At 46.5% G+C, this 20,731-nt stretch overlaps 1 protein-coding gene across 1 annotated transcript in view; it reads right to left on the bottom strand.

The window, feature by feature from the left end:
• EVA1C (eva-1 homolog C) overlaps positions 1–20,731 on the bottom strand; it is a 43,677-nt gene that overhangs the window by 8,058 nt on the left and 14,888 nt on the right. The window contains exons 4-5 of the mRNA XM_023741302.1: positions 7,679–7,822; positions 1,596–1,667 (exon numbers count right to left, since the gene is read on the bottom strand). Coding sequence (XP_023597070.1) covers positions 1,596–1,667; positions 7,679–7,822 — 216 coding nt within the window. The remainder of the gene's footprint in view (positions 1–1,595; positions 1,668–7,678; positions 7,823–20,731) is intronic.

The raw sequence follows: 20,731 nt of genomic DNA, 5'->3' as shown, positions 1-20,731 counted from the left end.
TAAAAGACCAATTAATCAGAGCTGTTCAAAGTTACACCTGCCCTAAGATACCCTTATGGCTCCAGGACTGCCATAATAAATAAAAAGCAACAGATATCAAACAAGTGGGCCTTGGACTAAATTATGGAAAACGAAGCCAGGAAGAATATTTAGTAAGTAGTCCCTGAGAATATTAAGTGATAAAAGAGATTTAGATATTCTAAAAAAGAGTTGGTTACAATTTCAGGTGCTGATTGTTAGCTCCACCCATCCACCCCACAGCAGAAGGGAACAAATTTATTTCCTCATCCTAAGGCAAAGACATCCATAGCTTCATCATGCTTCTGGGGGGCTTAATAACATCTCTCACTTTAACCCTGGAGCTCGTGTCTGCACTGTTGACCACAAATAAGACAAACATCGAATTACGGAGAGAGGTGGTATTAGTTTACTTTTTTGAAAATGACATCAAAATGAGGGCAGCTCTGGTTTCAGATGCCTGGAGCATCTGGTTACGGGGAGATTTGTGAGCTCATGATAGGGCAGCCTCAGGGTGCTGGGGATCCCTGGGAGTGTCAGACAGGACAGGTTGCCTGCGAGGAAGAATGGCACAGAGCTCTCAGGCCCCACTCCAGGGGGACCAGGATATTGTCAGGGTTGTGGGTGGGAGCCCTCTTAGAAAGAGAAGTGGGACTAAGAGATGCAGAGCCTGGTAGAGAGCTGGATGGTGAACTAGAACATACAAGAACATTACTGAATGTCCCCTCTAAACTGTGGGATTGCGGGGAGGTTACATTTCTTTCTGCTTTCCTGTGTTTTCCACATCAGCCATACTTTATTTTTATACTTATGGGGAAAAGACATAATAAAAACAATAAAAGTAACACAAAACAAAACTCTCATAACCTAAAGCTCAATATCTTAGGTGTTCTACTGAGTCTTTGCAATTTCTATCACGAACCCCACGGGTATGAATTCCGTTCTAGATGTGATGATGTTCCTGCTGCTGGTTGCTGTCGAGTCAATTCCGACTCATAGTGACCGTATAGGATAGAGCAGAACTGCCCCATAGGGTTTCCAAGGAGCAGTTGGTGGATTCAAACTGCTGACCTTTTTTTGGTTAGCAGCTGAGCTCTTAACTACTGTGCCACTGGGCTCCCTAGATGTGATACGAAAATAAAAATGTTCATACCCCTTTTAAAGACAGTTGAGCCAAAGACTAAGGAAGAAGGTGGCCCATGTATACGAGCCTGCAGGTCCAGCCTGGGCCAGGTCTACCCAGGGTCTCAATGGGAACATCTTTACCAACAAGCTTATAGTATAATTCAGGAATCTCAAATCTACTTCAGAGCACATCTCTTTTTCAAAGTGATTTTTCTTTTAAGAAGCAAGCAGAGCTGGAAGGGAGGTTTCTTCTACTTGTGATTTAAAACAAAACAAGATCTTGGCCCCCATTTGCCACCATTCCATGACATTTTCATCACCCAGAAGCAGTAGCTTGAACACACTTCCTGACATTCCCTTTATTCTAACCAAAGTGTGCCCAACTATGGCCCCATTTTACCTTTACTTAAAGAGAAATGCTAGAAGTGAGCCATAAAAGTTACCGTATTCACCATTTTTCTTCTTCAAAGAAGGTTCTAGATTAGCAACAGCTGGATCAATCGCTGTGAGGATGTTCTTGGGAACTAAAAACCAAAAAGAAAATATTCTAAATACTTTGTACATTTAAAAAATGTATACATCAATATACTTTTTTAAATGCAATGTAGGTAAGATTTTAAAAAATCACTTTTCAAATCAGTACCTGTCAGATACACTGAAACACACACATACACACACACCCCAATAGTATCTGTGACCATCAAATGTTCCAGAAAGGTGAAATTTTAGACCCATTTTACAGTATTAAAAAAAGTAACAACGTGGAGAATGGATAAACTGTGGCATGTCCATCGACTAGAACACTATGTAGCAACGAAAAGTAAGCAAGCACTGGTATCTGCTACAACGTGGAGGAACCCCAGAAACAACATGCTCAGTGAAAGACGCTAGCCACAAAAGATACTGTATCATTTCATTTATATGAAATGTCCAATAAATAAATAAATCTATTGAGACAGAAAGCGGATCATTGGTTGCCAGGGGCTGGCAGTGGGAAGACAGAGTGACTGCAGACGGGCACGGGGGACCTTCTGGGGTCATGGAAATGTTTAAAATTGTAGGGTGGTGATGGCTGCACAAAACGCCATTTAATTGCATTCACTTAAAAGTGGTGAATTTTTTTTGTGTGCTTTACATGAAAGTTTACAGCTCAAGTTAATTTCTCACACAAAAATTTATACACATACTGGTATGTGACATTAGCTGCAATCCCTATAAGGTGACAGCACATTCCGCCTTTCCACCCTGGATTTCCCGTGTCCATTCAACCAGCTACTGTCCCTTCCTGCCTTCTCATCCTGCCCATTTGGTCTCATGTATCTGATTGAACTATGAAGCACATTCTTTATGAGTATTATTTTCTGTTTTATAATCCAGTCTAATTTTTGTCTAAAGATTGGGCTTCAGGGATGGTTTTAGTTCTGAGTTAACAGAGCATCCAGGGGCCATGGCTTCGGGGGTTCCTCCAGTCTCAATCAGACCATTAAGTCTGGTCTTTTTACGTGAATTTGAGTTCTGCTTCACACTTTTCTCCTGCTCCGTCAGGGACTCTGTTATTTTCCCTGTCAGGGCGGTCATTGGTGGTATCCAGGCACCATCCAGTTCTTTTGGTCTCAGGCTGATAGAGTCTCTGGTTTATGTAGACCTTTTGTCTCTTGGGCTAATATTTTCCTTATGTCTTTGGTGTTCTTCATTCTCCTTTGCTCCTGGTGGATTGGACCAATTGATGCATCTTAGATGGCCACTCACAAGCTTTTAAGACCCCAGACGCCACTCACCAAAGTGGGATGTAGAACATTTTCTTAATAAACTTTGTTATACCAGTTGACCTAGATGTCCCCTGAAACGATGGTCCCCAGGGCCCAGCCCCAGCTACCCTGTCCCTCAAAGTGTTCAGTTGTGTTCAGGAATCTTCTTCGTTTTTGGTTTTGTCCAGTAGTGCTGACTTCCCCGTATTGTGTGTTGTCCTTCCCTTCACCTAAGATGATTCTTGTCTACTATCTAGTTAGTGAATTCCCCTCTCCCTCCCTCCCCATCCTCGTAACCATCAAAGAATGTCTTCTTCTATGTTTAAACCAAAAACGGTGAATTTTAAGGATGTAAATAATATCTCACTAAATGTGTTAACTCCGAGCATGAACTTCCCTGAGCCGTAGTAAATCACGATGACTGCAACTAACGCAAAACTCACCGTACAGCATATTCACCAGCTCCTACTCTGCTTTGTGCCCAGCGCTCTTTGCATCCTTGCTTGCATAACAAGTCCAAAGAGAATTTGGAAGACTCCATGCGAGATTGGTTTTCTAAATATTATTTAAAAAGTACTACAGAAGGATGAGGAGTGGAAGGCAGCATTATAGGTTCATTTAAAAAACGATTACAGTTTCTGCCGAGCTGACTCTTAAGAATAAACCACGCTCATCTCTGGATCCCCCAGGCAGAGCAGACAGCAGATGAGAGGACCAGGTAAAAGGGAGAGCCCGGTGAAATTCTGAAGGCCAAGCACACTGCAGCAGGCTGGGAGAAGGGAGGGGAAACCGATGTTTTTGCTGCACAAAGTGCTTATTTTTGTTTGTATTCCAGCCTAGCTGATATGTGGGAGAAACGGTAACAGCAAATAGAGGCGAAGCCAGTACAAATCGTGTTAGTTCAACTGCACTTGTGAGGCCAACTGATTTTTAAGAAAGAGCTGGTAAGAGATTTTCAGCAGCAAGAAGACCTCGTTTCCTTTCTACAAGTGCATAATTAAATTCCTTTGGGGATGTCCCAGGATCAACAACCAGAGAACATTCCTGAATTGTTCATTTTCCACATGCAGGAGGCCCTGGCACCTTTGTGCCCATTGGCACAAAGCCGCTTTCCAGGGAAGCACAGTGAAGATGCCCAAGGCAGCTGAGGTTGTCTGGGGCTCTGAGGAGGGCCCTTGGCTGACCGCGGGCACACAGCTGATCCGGGGACCATGGCAGCGCCCCAGGGAGCTGAGCTGTGCAGCCACGAAATGCTTTCTAATTAAACAGCCTCTCCATCATTCTGGGCCCCAGAGAAGGACAGCCTTGATTTCTTGGCGGTACTAAGTCCAGGGTGCATCCTCTCTCCCTGCCAGTAGTGCCACTTCTTTCTCATGTCTATCTCTTGGCTCGCTCTCAACACATGGCCTGAGGAGGGCGTTGGGTCTCTGAGAATGCCAGAGGCTTTACAGTTCAAGAAGGAAGCAGGATGTCACCTAGGAGGTGCTCAAAGGCGAAAGGCATTCTAGGACGAGCTCTGTAGACTAACCAGGCTGCGTGTGATGGAAATCCCAAGTCTCAGCTGCCACCACAGCTGCAGCAAAAATACCACAAGTGGGTGGCTTTAAGGAGCCCTGGTGGCACAGTGGTTAAGAGCTCGGCTGCTAAGCAGAAGGTCAGCAGTTCCAATCCACCAGCCCTCCTTGGAAACCCTATGGGGCAGCTCTACTCTGTCCTACAGAGTTGCTATGAGTCGGAACTGACTCGACGCAACGGGTTTGGTTTTGGGTGGCTTTAAAGAACAGCAATGTATTTTCTCACAGTACTAGAGGCTACAAGTTCAGATCAAGGTCTCGGCTGTGTCTGTTCCCTCCTGATCGGTGGCCTGGGGCTGTTCCTCGGTTCCTCAGCTTGTGAGTGATCCATACATGTTACCCGTCCTTCTCCCCGTAGTGTGCACCTCACGTCTCGTCTACTCTTTTTATGACTCAGAAGTGATTCAGTTTAGAATCTACCCTACTCACGTATGCTCTAATTAACACAATGATGAAAACCCTAATTCCAAATACCACCCAGCAACGTTCCTGGGGTTCTCAAGTCAGCCTGCCCTCCTGCCCGCCACAGCCGAGACGTCACACCTTCTCTCACCTCCTCAGGCCCCTCTCCCCGCCCCCCAACAGCCGATGACCTCATCTCACGCATTTTTTTTGGAGAGAGCAGAGGTCCTGCGATAGGTACTCCAAAATCTACCTTCATCTATTCCCACAGACCTCTTCTCTCCTGTTGGAACAAGAGAAACTTCTCCCTCTCTGATCACAGGTCCGTTCTGTCCCCCCACCTTCAACCAGACCTCAGCCCTTCCAATGCGCCATGTCGCTGCGGCGTCTCTGTTTCTAGTCTGCAAATCGTTCCCAAGCCACCCGATTTTACCACTTCCTTCAGCACTCTTCCGGTCTAAGTCAGCATTACTCGGCGCTGCCTTCTTTTTAATAAGAAAAAAAAAGTTGTGGTAAAAAAGACTTGTTGGCTTCTAACCGGTCTCCTTGCTTCTACTCTTGCTCCAATCCATTCTCCACCCTGCAGCTGGAGTGATCATTTAAAGAATCAGATCTGAGCTTTCCCTGAAACCCTCCACAGGCACCCTCTCCCAAGACCCTGCAGGATCTGGCCCTGACCCCTCTCCAGGGCCACCTCATGCCATCTTCCTCCTGGCCCACCCCACCCCCTCCCCTACTCAGCACCCCTGGGTGGGCTGGCTGCCCCTCTGCCCACCCCACCCCTTCTCAGCACCCCTGGGTGGGCTGGCTGCCTTGCTGCCCTCTCTCTGCCCGGCTCACACCCGTCCATCCCTCAGCGTGCACAGATGAATGCTGACCGCAGAGAAAGGTTCTCTTTAGACAGCTTCTCAAACCACCTCCCCAAAGCTACATTAGGGCCTCACCCACTGTTACCCTCTACAGTGTCGGCTCTTCCTCAACAGCCCTTACCGCAATTTGACAATAGATTTGTCTGGTTACTAGTTTCACGTCGACCTCTCTCATCTGACTCTTAGTGCATGAAGGCGAAGATCATGTCTTTTTGTTCACTGCTGAATCCTCAGCACCTGGCATGGCCCCCGACACACGGAAAATGCCCACAAGGTGCTGAATGAGTGAACGAGGGAAGGGAAGCTCAAACCAGGGCATGTGACTTCCAGGCCCTGAATGCTCGTCTTCTCAGGATTAGCTAAGAAACGCCACAGCCCTCGTAACTGCTCTCGTCTCAGCCTCGAAAGCACACGAGAAAATTCACCTCATTCTCAGGCTTATGCTCCGCTCCTCATTCAACCATCAGCTGAAGAGGCCTGAAGTTACTGGAACTTCAGAGCAATCAGTGTTGGCTTCTAGGGGACCCTCGGCCATAATGAGCTCAATGCTACCCACAGCTGCTTAGACAGAGTTGCAGGAATAAAGACTGAAAGAGCCAAAAAAAAAAAAATCCTTCCTGTAATTTCAGTGTGGGTGATGTGGCTGTGAAGATGCCTTCTTGTAGTCACCTCATTGTACCTATTACAGCATTGGTATTGCAGAGGACAAATGTTTTAATTCAGACTATCAAAGGCTGGAGGTATAATGGAATATTATTCAGCTGTAAAAAAGGAGTGAAGTACTGATGTGTGCTACAACATGGGTGAACTTTCAAAACATATGCTAAGCGAAAGGAGCTAGTCATAAAAGACCACATAGCGTATGATTCTGTGTATATGAAATGTCCAGAATAGCAAAGTCCATAGCGACCAAAAGTAGATTAGTGGTTGCCTAGGGGCTGGAGGGCAGGGACGGTTGATTGTGAGGTGACTGCTAAAAGATACAGGGTTTCTTTTTGGGGTGATGAGACTGTCCTAAAATTGACTGTGGTGATGGTTACATAACTGAATACACTAAAAACCACTGAATCGTGCACTTTATGGGTGAATTGTATGGTATGTGAATTATATCTCAATAAAGTGTTTACAAAAGAAAAAAAAAAAAAAAGGCCAGGGATGTCTGGCAGGGGAAAAAGGGGTTTCCAAGAGCAGATCAGGTCCTTCATTTATGGTGTCCTTTGCTTTCCCTTTGTTTTTCTGTTCATTTCTAAAAACAGTCGGCATATCATGAGTACAGACTGGTCCCCCACATCACCCTCAAAAAATAATTAACTGCTGATTCATTTTTAAGCAGCTTCATGAAATCCGGATCTAAATGACCCAGGCATTCATTTTAGTATTTAAAGACACTAGAAAAACAAAGTAACCCTGTCATGTAACATTTTTAATTGTTTTAGGATAAGCATTTGATCTGTTGACTCAGCACTGTGGGTATAAGATAAACTAGCTCTTGGCAGCCTAAACAGTTAGTCATTTCGGGCCTAAAAGTAGTGCTGGGAGGTTACATGGGAGCCAGACAATACCCTGGTGAACTCGCATACATACCAATAAATTCTGGAACCTCCTAAGAACCCAGATTAAGACCCCTATGCTCAGTCATACCAATTTTACTTCCATTTGCTTGTTCTTTTCTTACTTCCTCGTTTGCTGCCAATCTGATTGCTAAAAGCGCTTTCAAAACAAATTTTGACCAAAGAAAATTCGGTCGCTTATCTGATGAGAACGTCATAAACAAGGATAGACAAAAAGGGCTCATGAATATCTGGGATGACAAAACAGTTTCGGGATACAGTTGCCTGGTTTGTTGCTTGCAAACTCTTTGGGCATGTTGTTCCTGTTCCCCCTGATTACATCCCCCCAGAGAGGCAGGCCTTCAAGCAGCTGGTGGAGGGTGTGTTCTTACCACACGCGTAGGTAACTGTGAGGTATTTTTTCACTCCCGGCAGACAGGGGCTTCCGAAGTGGTGATTGTTGACGATGATTTTGCATCTCTGCTTCCCATAGCATCTCCGGGATAACACTTGCAACGCGGAGTAAGACAAGCAGTCTGAAAGGCAGAACACATCAACAAGAGCTTTATGTCGCAGTCCCTATATGCCCACCATGTAATCAGTGGGGTTTTCTGTGTTCAAGCTGGATCTATCCACACAAGATCTCCTAGTCGCTCCGGACCACAAAGTGAGCCTTTCCACTGTCAGCTCAGCCACTGACTGAACAGCTCTGAGATCAGCTCCGACCCGTGAAAATACACTGAGCTAAAAGCACACGGAGGCAGTCCTTCTGATTTCTGTCTGTCCCATCAAGCACCCCAGGTGGGCTCAGTGCTGTACAGAGAGAACCGGTTTCACGGGCATGTGCTTAGGAGGGGGCCCTGAGCTCGGTGGAATGCTCTGCCGTTGTCATCTTGAAATTCTTAAATATTTTTGAAAAAGGGGCCCTGCATTTTCATTTTGCACTGAGCCTGGCAAATTATGTAGCCAGTGCTACACACGGAGCAGATAAAACATGTAGAACCTTGAATGAAGGCTCTCGGCTCTTTTACGACGCTTATTACTCATCATATTCAACTGGATTGAGAATCCACCTCCCCTGTATGGACAGAAGCTCCAGGACGGCAGCGGCTATGTCTGTCTTGTTCACCATTTAATTCCCACTCCCTGGCACATGGTAGCAGCCCAATACATAACTGATGAATGAATGAGTGAATGAATGAACAAAATGAACTAATAAACACAAGGATGCGTTTTCCATAATAGATCCACCAGCACCCTGGTACGTCAGCACGATTGGTAAATGTTAGTTGAGCATCTACAGAGGATGAGGCGCTTTGTCAAGCCTGACCTTGCATTTCAATGGAGCCGGCGAGACCCGGTATCTGATACTGCGTGCCAGTGAGTGACTGATCCAGACGAGAGGTGCTGGGGTCAGAGGCAGGAGAGAGCGCTGTGGATGGGAGTGCTGAGGGGAGGCTTTATGGAGGAGAGGGGCTTGGTCATGGAGCATGAATCCACGAGAGGCAGGCAAGAAGGAAATGTATAAACACTAAGGCAAGTGGACTAGAAGTACTTGAGGGCGATAGGGGCCTGACTGTCGTCCTGGTGGTGCAGTGGTTAACAGCTCAGCTGTTAACCAAAAGGTCGGCAGTTCAAATCCACCAGCCCCTCCTTGCAAACCCTATGGGGCAGTTCTACTCTGTCGTATAGGGCGCTATGAGTCGGAATGGACTTGATGGCAATGGGTGTAGGGGGCTGACCACGCACTGGAAAAGCGAGTGTGGGCAGGGAAGTCATAGTTGGAGAAGTAATTGAGGTAAGTTTGAGATTGCCTTTGGATGCTTAGTTCAAGAATTTGGACTTTATTTTGCAAGCATCAGGGAGCCGAAAGCAAGGGGCTGGTGTGATTGTCCTCTGCGGATATTGTACACGACGCTGAACCACATTAAAATTCAGAACTCTGTTCACTGGAACACATCATGAAGAAAGCGAAAAGATAAACCATAAGGGGCGGGGAGACATTTTCAACGTACGTAATTAATGAGACTTGGGGCTTCTGCAAATCAGTACAAACAAGACAAACAACGTGATTTTTTAGAATGGGCATTTCACAGAAGAGGAAACTCATCTGGTACGTGCAGGTGGCCCCAGACTCACGACGGGGCTCCATTCCAATGACTCCCTCATGAGCTGGTTCTCACATAAGTCGAATACCTCTCTTTTTTTTTTTAGTTTTCATTATTATTGCCTCTTATTATCAGTATCTTTATAAATCCCATCATTATTTGTCTTTAGGGGTTGGAAACATTATATATAAACCTACAGATGTATTTTAATATATACATAAAAAAAATACACAGACACCGACTTCATTGTAGACCAGGCCATAGCTTGCTATACGGCAGTGTTTTGAACAGTGAATCATAAACTTGAACACCTGCAAGTGAACACCTGGGAAGGATAACATCAGCAAATTACAAGCTGTAACACTGTATACAGTACATATTACTAAAGATAAGATGTACAAAAAAACCCTTGACGGTTGTTTAAGTGTGGTTCCTCATAACCTGACAGGGACAACCTGTATGTGAAAAAAATCTGATCTGTAATCAGGGAAATGCAAATTAAGACCACAGTGAACATATTTCACACCCTTGTTAAAAAAAAAAAACGGTGGCTGATTAGTCAATTCCGACTCATGGCGACCCCATGTGTGTCCGAGTAGAACTGTGCTCCAAAGGGTTTTCAGTAGCTGGGATTTGGGAAGTAGATTACCAGGACTTTCTTCGGAGGTGCTCTGGGTGGACTTGAACCTCCAGCCTTTTGGTTACCAGCCGAGCGCATTAACTGTTTGCACTACTCAGGGATTCTTCAGACTATAAAGAGCAATAATAAAAGTTAACAGGAAAAGTTAACTTCGAAACTAATGCACGCGAGGTCCGTTGGCTAGAAATTGAACCTGGGCCTCCCGAGTGGGAGATGAGAATTCTACCACCGAACCACCAAGACTTTTGATACGCACTGCCAAACTTTTATCCAGAAAAGCTGTACCGATTCACGCGTGTGCCAAAACTGTCTGAGAGTGCCCCAGAAACCTTACGTTTTCTTAGAGCTTTAAGGACACATATATATATGCCTGAGCATAGTCTTTAAGATTCACAGAGAAACAAAGTATCTCCCAGTTACAAGACTATAATCCGCTCTGGCCAGAAGGTCTTGCAACCAGCCGGTGATTCACAGTGGGCACGGATTTGCACATTTTGGAGTGAAAGAATTCGTCGTGGGGAGAGCGAAGGGAAGCAGTGTGTCTTCAGGAAGCCGTCCAAGGCAATTCAGGCCTGGGTCGGGTCTGGCCATATCCTTGTTGGCACTGAGCTCTGGATTGTTGGCAGGATCTTTTTTTTTTTTTAAGTGATTTTTTTTTTTCCCCTCCCAGGTTGATTTTGTTTGCACCCTCTCTTCCCGGCAAGCTACGCCCGGTCCTCAATACATGTGATAACAAGATAGTCAACCATTTTAATTTTTACTTTTTGGCTATTGTTGAATGCACAAACTGAAGTTAATCGCTCCTTACAACCTGTGTTTATTTAGGTAATTGGGCTTCGTGCTCTGAAGCGGGGCTGTCTTGGCAGAAGAAGCCACTGGCACCTTGATCTTGGGCTGAACAGTCCAGGCCTGCCCACACTTGGCCTTGTGACGGCCTTGGCCCAGCCGCTGACGCCCACTGCGTGGTTTCCACATTCCCTTATTAAGGAAGCACAGATTCCTTGGAGCCTACCCAGAAAACGTAAGCGCAGCAGGAAATGACGGCCACAGAGGCTGCCGGGCCAGGGGAACTTTCCCAAGCTCTGTATGCTTGTGGCCAGGTCTTTGGGAAGGTTCATGTTATGGACTGAATTGTGTCCCCCCCCCGCAAAATATGTATTGAAATCCTGGTCCTTAAATTTGTAAATAGAGATCCCTGGGTGTTGTAAACAGTTTGCACTCTACTAACCGGAATATCCGTGGTTCGAACTTACCCAGTAGTATCACAGAAGAAAGGCCTGGCGATCTGCTTCCATAAAGATCAAAGCCAAGAAAACCAGTCAGAATTGACTTGACTGCAATGGGTCAGGGTTTTTTTTTTTGTTTGTTTGTTTTTAATACCTGTAAGTAGGAGTCCCTGGGTGGCGTAAATGGTTAAGTGCTTGGCTACTAACCAAAAGGTTGGCAGTTTGAATTCACCCAGAGGCACCTCAGAAGAAAGGGCTGGCAATCTACTTCCAAAAAAATCAGCCAGTCTACTCTGACACACAAGCTCACCATGAGTCAGAATTGACTCAATGGCAACTGAAAAAAGAAAAAAAGAAATACCTGTAAATATGACCCCATTCAGAAATAGGATTTGCTTTGTTAAGTCGGTCAGACTTGAGTAGGATGGGTTCTAAATCTAATCGCTTCTGAGTTGTAAAAACAGCAGAACAGACACAGAGACACACACGGGGGGAAGAGGAAGACAGGGCAGAGACAGGTGCATTTAAAAGGATTTCCAGAAGCTGAAATCTACAAGGAAGCACCTTCCGCTAGAACCACGTCCTGAATTTGGGCTTCTAGACTCCAGAACTGTGAAAAAATAAATGTCTGTTCCTCAAAGTCACCCATTTGTGGTATTTGTGTTACGGCAGCACTAGGTAACTAACACTGGTCATTACCTTCTTGTGTTAAAATGCTGTTTTGCTGGTGTCATGGATTGAATTGTGTCCCCCAAAAATATGTGTCAACTTGGTTAGGCCATGATTCCCAGTATTGTGTGGCTGTTCTCCATTTTGTGATTGTAGTTTTATGCTAAAGAAGATTAGGGTGGGATTGTAACACCCTTACTAAGGTGACATCCCTGATCCAATGTAAAGGGAGTTTCCCTGGGATGTAGCCTGCACCACCTTTTATCTTACGAGAGTGTCATGGATTGAGTTGTGTCCCCTAAAAACATCTGTCAGCTTGGCTGGGTCATGATTCCCAGTGTTGCATGATTGTGTAATCTGATGTGATTTCCTTATGTGTTGTAAACTCTATCACTGTGACGAGGTTATACTGATGAGGTTGACAAGATTAGATAGTGTCTTAACGCAATCTCTTTTGAGATATAAAAGAGAGAAGCGAGCAGAGACACATGGGAATCTCACACCACCAAGAAAGCAGTGCTGGGAGCAGAGCACGTCCTTTGGACCTGAGGTTCCTGTGCTGAGAAGTTCCCAGACCAAAGGAAGACTGATGACACGGACCTTCCTCCAGAGCTGACAGAGAGAAAGCCCTCTCCTGGAGCTGATGCCCTGAATTTGGACTCGCAGCTTACTGGACTGTGAGAGAATAAATTTCTCTTTGTTGAAGCCGTCCACTTGTGGTATTTCTGTTGGAGCAGCACTAGGTGACTGAGACAGAGAGAGAAAAGGAAAGGGAAGCAGGCAAAGAGTGGGACCTCATACCACCAACAAAGCGGCGCCAGGAGCACAGCGTGTCCTTCGGACTCGAGGTTACTGTGTGGAGAAGCTCCCAGTCCAGGGAAAGATTGATGACAAGGACCCTCCTCCAGAGCCGACAGAGGGAGAAAGCCTTCTCCTGGAGCTGATGCCCTGAATTTGGACCTCAGGCCTCCTAGACTGTGAGAGAATAAATTTCTGTTTGTTAAAGCCATCCACTTGTGGTATTTCTGTTATAGCAGCACTAGATAACTAAGAGAGCTGGTGTTCATTTGGGTCCTAAGATGATCAATTTCTTTCACGCCTTCTCTTCCACTAGATGAGACATAAGTTCAGAGGGACCTGACTTGCTGCAAGGCCTTTCAGAAATGCCTTGGGTCAGCAGCCCTCGAGGTAAGACATCAGATCTATCTTTGTCTGAATCTGCATGGCAGGAAGGTGCTACTTTTTGAAGAAAGTTTCACAGCTGGGCTGGTCATCAGCCTTGCTGCTTCTTCCCTTTTATTTGAGTTGTTATAGTCAGCCTTCAAGATGGCCCCCAATGATCCTTGCCTCCTGGAATTCACACCCTGTGTAACCTCTTCCCACAAGGAATCCAAGAGAGTATGCAGAGGTACCAGAATGCAGCTTTCTCTTGCTCTTTTGGATCACTTGCTCTGGGGGAAGCTAGCTGCCATGTCATGAGGATACTCAAGCAGTAGTGTGGAGGGACCCATGTGGGAAGAAAATATGGTCTCCTGCCAGCAGCCAGCACCACCCTTCCAGCCATGTGATTGAGCCACCATGGAAGCTAAGCCTTTAGGTAACTGTGGTCCCAGCCAACATCCTAGCTGCAACCTCGTAAGACCCCATAAGACACTAAGCTAGAACTACCCAGCAAAGCTGCTCCTGGATTCCTATCCCACAGAAACCGTGAGGCCATGAATGCTTGCTGTTGTTTTAAGCCATTAAATTTCGGGATATTTTGCTATATGGAGCCCTGGTGGCGCAGTGGTTAATAGCTCGGCTGCTAAGCAAAATGTTGGCAGTTTGAATCCACTAGCCGCTCCTTGGAAACGCTATGGGGCAGTTCTGCTTTGTCCCATACGGTCTCTGTGAGTTGGAATTGACTTGATGGCAATGTTTGTTTTTTTTTTTTTTGCTATACAGCACATTTTGATACTTGAAGAGGGGTGCTGTGGTAACAAAAACTTAAAACTGGGGGGATGGCTTAGGGGCTGGGCAGTGGGCAGAAGCTGGATGAACTGGGGGAGAGCGTTAGTGGAAGGTAAGGGCCTTGAAGAGAAGCCCAGCATCTGTAGTCACTGCACTCTGAAGCCAAGTGCATCATCAGGGCAGAACTTCCCGTCGGCAGCAGAGAATGGAACACAGGTGTGCTGAGACAGTTCCCCTCAGGCCTCCGGGCCGCCCCAGGATTAAGCAATCTGCTCCCTTTACCCCACTGAGCCACACAAATAGAATTTTCTATGTGTTTGATGACGGCAGACAGGTTGGGAAGCGCTGTTCAAGGCAAGGGTATTGTGTGAGGCTGATGCTGAGTGTCTCAATGCCTGCTCTGCCATGGCCTCACTCGCCATGATACATTTCAGATGGGACCAGATTAGGGCAGTGTCTTAGTCATCTAGTGCTGCTGTAACAGAAATACCACAAGTGGGTGGCTTTAACCAACAAACTTATTCTCTCACAGTCCAGGAGGCTAGAAGCCTGAATTCAGGGTGCCAGCTCCAAGGGAAGGCTTTCCCTCTCTGTCAGCTCTGGAGGAAAAGTCCTTGTCATCAATTTTCCCCCAGTCTAGGAGCTTCTCAGTGCAGGGACCCTGGGTCCAAAGGGCACGCTCTTCTCCCAGCGCTTCTTTCTTGGTGCTGTGAGGTCCCCCTCCTTTCTGCTCATTTCTCTCTTTATACAATGTAATCCTGCAGATTGAGTCCTGCCTCATTAACGTAACTGCCTCTAATCCTGCCTCATTAACATCATAGAGGATTTACAACACACACCATAAATACATCAGGTCACAAAATGGAGGACAATCACACAATACTGGGAATCATGGCCTAGCCAAGAAGACATACATTTTGGGGGAACACAATTCAATCCATGACAGGCACCATACACAGCACGTTGAGACACCGCCTTCCCTTCTCTGAGCCCAGAATTCAGAGGATTTCCTGAGAACAGACCTGAGCCCCTCTCACCCCTGGGAATGCTCAGAAGGAGCCTGGGTCCCATTAGGGAAGGTACTAACATCCAGGCTTTGGGTCCACCTGCAGATGCTTGGAGGGGGCATAATGGTGTCCCAGTTGTGTAGGTAACCCCACCCTCCACCAGGCAGGCTCCCCTCAACAGCCTCTCAGCTCCTTTATCTTGAGCTTGTCCTGCATACAAAGTTGTTGTCATTAGCTGCCTTCGATTCTGACCCCAAACTCACAGCAACCCCACACACAACTGAACAAAATGCTGCCCAGTCCTATGCCATCCCCATAATTGCTTGCAAATCAGACTGCTGTGATCCACAGGGTTTTCACTGACTGATCTGTGGAAGGAGACCACCAGGCCTTTCTTCCTAGTCTGTCTTAGTCTGGAAGCTCCACTGAGACCTGCTCAGCATCACAGCAACACGCAAGCCTCCACTGACGGATGGGTGGTGGCTGGCTGCACATGAGGGGCACTGGCCAGGGATAGACCCCGGGTCTCCCACGTGGAAGGCAAGAGTTATACCGCTGAGCCACTAATGATCTCATACGAGGTACACAGAATCAAAGAATAACCAGCTGTATGTAACAAACCCAAATGATAAGAAAAGATATACTGTTGGGAGCAAGATGTTTACAGCAGAAGAAGAGTGTAAAGGGTTAACATCTCTACTCTGTGAAGCGTTCATAAAAGTCTGAAAAATAAAGATCCTTACAGGAAAAAAGGGCAAAGTCTAGAGAGACAGTGTGTGCAAGTACAAACAGAAAAACATGAGAAAATGCTTAAGGTCATTGACAATCAAAGAAACGCAAACTAAAACATCAAAGAACCATTCGATACCTCTTAACTTGGAAACGTTCAAAGAAGTCGTACACAAGGAAGCAGAGGTTGCAAGGAAACTCGTGCTTGCACTATGTACCCATACAAATGGGTCCAAAAAACTTTGGTGATACGCATGAAGAATTATAAACATATCCACACCCTCTTTTGGTAATAAAACTGCTGGAATTTATCCCAAGGAAATATTCCGGAAAAAATTTAAAGCTAGAAGCACAAGTTCATTATACATTTTTTTTATAATAGTCGAAAATCAGAAATAATGAAAAAGAATCCAAAACCAAGGGTGAGTAAATTATGCAATATGCCCTTAACAAAATCCTGGGAAGTGGCTGACATGGGTAGGAGCTTGTTGGCCACGTGAAAAAAATACTGATGCTAAAAAGTTAAAAGAAAAGAACACAGTATGCAAATATATCCGCTTTAAAATGACAATTATAGGAAAATCTTCTATGCCCATAGATGAGGACTTGAAGGACATCCAGAAGAGTGAAAATAATTTCATCTGATGGGTTTAATTTGTGACTGAATATTTTTCTTATTTCTGTTAAATGTTATGGTGTTTGTGCAAAATAATCATTTGTAATATATATATGTGTATATATATATGCATATACATATATATGCATTATTATAGATTGAATTCTGTTCCCCCAAAATATGTGTTGTCAATACTAACCCCTATACCTGTGGTTTGGAGCCCTGGTGGCACAGTGGTTAAGAACTCAACCACTAACCAAAAGGTCGGTGATATTAAAGGATGATTATGAACGTGGGATAAACTGTTCATTTCATATCTGGGGGAAGGTGTGAGGGGTACATGCCAAGTGCGGGTGAAAACCTAAACATATAGTTTACCTGGGCCAGAGAGTCAGTGATTTCTTCACACTCAGTTGTTGGGTGCTGTGCAGTCGATTCCGATGCATAGCAGCCCCCTATGACCAAGTAGAAATGCCCCATGGGGTTTCCTAGGCAGTCATCTTCACAGGAGCAGATCACCAGGTCTTTCTCTCACGGAGTAGCTGGGTGGATTCGAACGGCCAACCTTTTTGTTAGCAGCCAAGTGCTTACCTGTTGCACCGACAGGGCTCCTCGGCACTCAGTTACCGAAACCAAACCAAATCTGATGCTGTCGAGCCGATTATGACTCATAGCGACCCTACAGGACAGAGCAGAACTACCCCATAGGGTATCCAAGGAGCAGCTCGTGGATTGGAACTGCTGACCCTTTGGTTAGCAGCCAAGCTCTTAACCACTGCGCCACCAGGGCTCTGGGCACTCAGTTAGAGCTAGAAACTGTATCAGCACAGGGCAGCCCTTGGTCTGTATTTTAGCGCTAGCCTGAGCAGTGAGAAGAATCAAGGCTTCCTGGGGCTGAGGGCGGCATGGTGACCCCGTGTGTGCCGCGGAGGACTGCTCCATAGGGTTTTCAATGACTGTGACCTTTCGGAAGCAGACTGCCAGGCCTTTCTTCCAAGGTGCCTCTGGGTAGGTTTGAACCTCCAACTTTTTGGTTAGTAGTTGAGCACTTAACCCTTCGCGCCACCCAGGGACTCCTGTGTCTCCGAGCCTCTCCCCACCCAGAGCACAGGGCAAGAAGGTCCTGGGGTTTCGGCAGTGGTTCCTGCAGGAAGGCAGACAAACGCTGGATCCTCGTGCGTCCGCCCAGGGCAAGGAGGAGCAGCACTTGCTTGTGGAGGTGGGAGCAGGGTGGGAGGACCAGCAGGTTTTTTTGCCATCCGTCTCTGCCAGCGCTCGGGCCTGTTAACCTGAATGGCAAGCAAGGGCCACACAGGCTTCCATTCAAGGCCTTTCACGCACCAGCAAGGGTTATTAATGGCGTTACAACAGCTGGCCGTCGTGCGGATTCCTCGAACTCTCTATGGAAACCTGTCTTTTGGCCACGACGTCTGCTAACATTTTCTTTGGCTGATTACTTTCCCCTTTCAAGCCCAACTGCCACTCAGCGTACTGGGAACGTATTTGCTCCTAAAGGCAAATAGCTTGGTTTACGGGACCTACCTACTCGGCGGACTGAATTCTACTACTGAAAAGAACAGCTGAATAGAGACTACTTATTGCTGCCTCCCAAAACACTTGTGGCTAAGTTCGATTTCGTAAGCCTGAGAAATGGGGTGCCCTCCCCAATATTAGGAAATGGAGTCCCTTTCTGCAGTAGCATAAGGCGGAAAGGTGGGTGATGAGACTGGAAAGCTGTTCCATCACAAGAGTCTCTTCTCCAACTAAGAAGCCCAGATAATATGGGGTGGTGGGTCCTGCAGTAATGTTGGCTCTTAGAAAACAAATCAGTTGCCACCAAGGTGACTCTGACTCATGGTGACCCTATGTATGTCAGCGTAGAACTGTGCTCCATAGGGTTTTCAATGGCTGATTTTTTGGAAGTAGATCACCAGGCCTTTCTTCCAAGGCACCTCTGGGTGGACTTGAACCTCCGACCTTTCAGTTAGCAGCCAAAAGCTTAACCCTTTGCATCACCCAAGGACTTCTTAGAAAGCAAAGCCTGGGAGAGAGGCAAGCCTGGGGGAGAAGCAAGCCTGGGGGAGAGGAAAGCCTGGGGGAGAGGCAAGCCTGGGGGAGAGGCAAGCCTGGGCGAGAGGCAAGCCTGGGAGAGAGGCAAGCCTAGGAGAGAGGCAAGCCTAGGGGTAGGGAGGCTCCTTCAGTGGTTCGGGCAATAGTCCTTCTGCCGAGCTCAGTAGCTGAGAGAAGAGAGGGGAGTGGGGACTGAAGAGGTAGAAGCCACAGATCTCGGGCCTCTGGAGACCAGCAGGTGTTCAACGAGAGGGAGAACGCAGGGAACAGGGCAGAGAGTGGTACCATTAACAGGCAGTGGGGACCCCCCCAAAGTGCCTCTCTGCCCAGTTGACAGCAGACCTGTAAAGACAGGAGCCCTCTCTCCCAGACCGCTGAGAACAACGGAATGCCCATTTCAGCCTTCCTTTGTATCCAGCAGGGCTGGCCTTCAAAGGACCCTCCGCAATTCTCAACAGAAGGGCCTTCTCGGAAGGCTGGGTGGGGGGGCCTTTGGGGGCCCATGACCCTTGTGAACTATGTTTTGGACCTCTCTCGGGTCTGCCTGAGGATTTGCCTGTTCAGTTAGGATACCTTATGTGATGGGTAATCTCATGTGCCAACTCGGAGGGGCAATGGAGCCCAGCTGCTTGGTCAAACGCTAGTCTAGGTGCTGTTATGGAGCACGGGGGTGACGTGATGAAATCAGGGGGCCTTAGTGAAGCAGACTGCCACTGTAATGTGAGCGGGCCTCGTCCCATCTGCTGAAGCCTTTAAGAGCAAAAAGGGAGGTTTCCCAGGGTGTACTCTGCCTCCAGACTATTAACATCCTCCATTCTTTACTCTCCCGTCACCTGACCTACAGATTTGGGGACGCAAGACGGCAGGAATTTCCAGCTTGCCACCTTACATACAGATTCTGGACTTGCCAACCGCCCCGGCACCCACAATTACATAAGCGAATTCCTTTTTTAAAAAAATCAATCTCTCTCTCCTTGCCACCCCCCCCCCGGTGGCTCAGTGGTTAAGCTCTGGACTGCTAGCAAAAAGGTTGGTGGTGCAACTGACCCAGAGGCTCCGCAGGAGAAAAGCCTAGTGATCTGCTTCCATAAAGATTACAGCCTAGAAAATCCCGTGGGGCAGTTCCGCTCCGGTCGCTATGAGTTGGAATCGACTCGACAGCACCTGACAACAACATATATACAGGCAGCCCCCGATTTACGACGGGGTTCCTTTCCGACGACTCTGTCATAAGTCAGTTCTGATATAAGTCAAACACCTTGGTTTTTTTTAAAGTTTTCGTTATTATTGCCTTTTATTATTGGTATCTTTGTAAATTCAATCTTTACTTGTCTTTGGGTGTTGGAAACATTACATATACACTTACAGATATGATGACATCAGCAAATTACATGCTGCAACATTATATGTAGTACATATTACTAACAAGAAGATGTACCAAGAAAAAGGACAGTCGTAAATGCAGTTCGTCGTAACTAGAATACAGAGTAAATCAGGCACTACTATAAATAGATATATATATCCAGGGTCGGATTACCCAGTAAGCAAGGTATGCACGGGCTGATTTGTGCTTTTTTACTAATCTGTAATGCACAATTTCACGTGGTTTTCATGATGTGGTGACGCCCACGTGAAACTGTTCACTCTAGATTAGTAAGTAAGCACAAATCAGCCTGTACATACCTTGCTTACTAGGTAATCCGTCCGTGTCAGGGATTGTAAATTTGAAAAGAGGCTTTGATTCTGTAGGAAGGTGGTGTGGGGTTGGGAGAGACAAATGCCAGCCATACCTAGAAGCAGAATCTTTGATGTGGTGAAAAAATGTGAAATTGTTCACTACAGATGATCTGGTAAGCAAGGTAAGCACCGTGCTTACCTTGCCTATTGGCTAATCCACCCGTGGATGTAGCTTACTGATTATGTTTCTCTAGAAAACTCTAAGACGTTTTATGTTTGTGTTCTGTTCAGGTCCAAGATATTACTTATGCATGGATTTCTTTTTTTAATTAATGTTTAATTTCACACATGATGCATGAATAAATTATAGCACTTAGAGCATTAAGGAGCTCATTGTAGGTTTTGATCAATAACAGGCAATTCCTCTGGCTGCTCACAGCAGGGTCTGTTCTCCCTGCCGGCCGGTGGAGATCCAGGCTTTTTCACAGCCACAGGTTGGAGTGACTCTGAGGGTGACGTTATCAGGCCCGTATCCTGGCCATCATTTCTCAGCTCCACACTGCAGACTCCTATGAAGAACTAATTTCTGGGTCCTTCTCCATTTCTCTCCCCACGCTCACTCCCTGCAGCCACCCTGAGCGTGCTGAGCCACCCTGAGCACACTGAGCCACCCTGAGCACCCAGCCACCCTGAGCACGCCGAGCCACCCTGAGCACGCTGAGCCACCCTGAGCACGCTGAGCCACCCTGAGCA

This window comes from Trichechus manatus, unplaced genomic scaffold (assembly GCF_000243295.1).
Source record: "Trichechus manatus latirostris isolate Lorelei unplaced genomic scaffold, TriManLat1.0 scaffold00177, whole genome shotgun sequence".
In the NCBI taxonomy this organism is placed as follows: Eukaryota; Metazoa; Chordata; class Mammalia; order Sirenia; family Trichechidae; genus Trichechus; species Trichechus manatus.
Note: the sequence above shows the minus strand (reverse complement) of the source record. Positions and strands in the feature narration are given on the sequence as shown.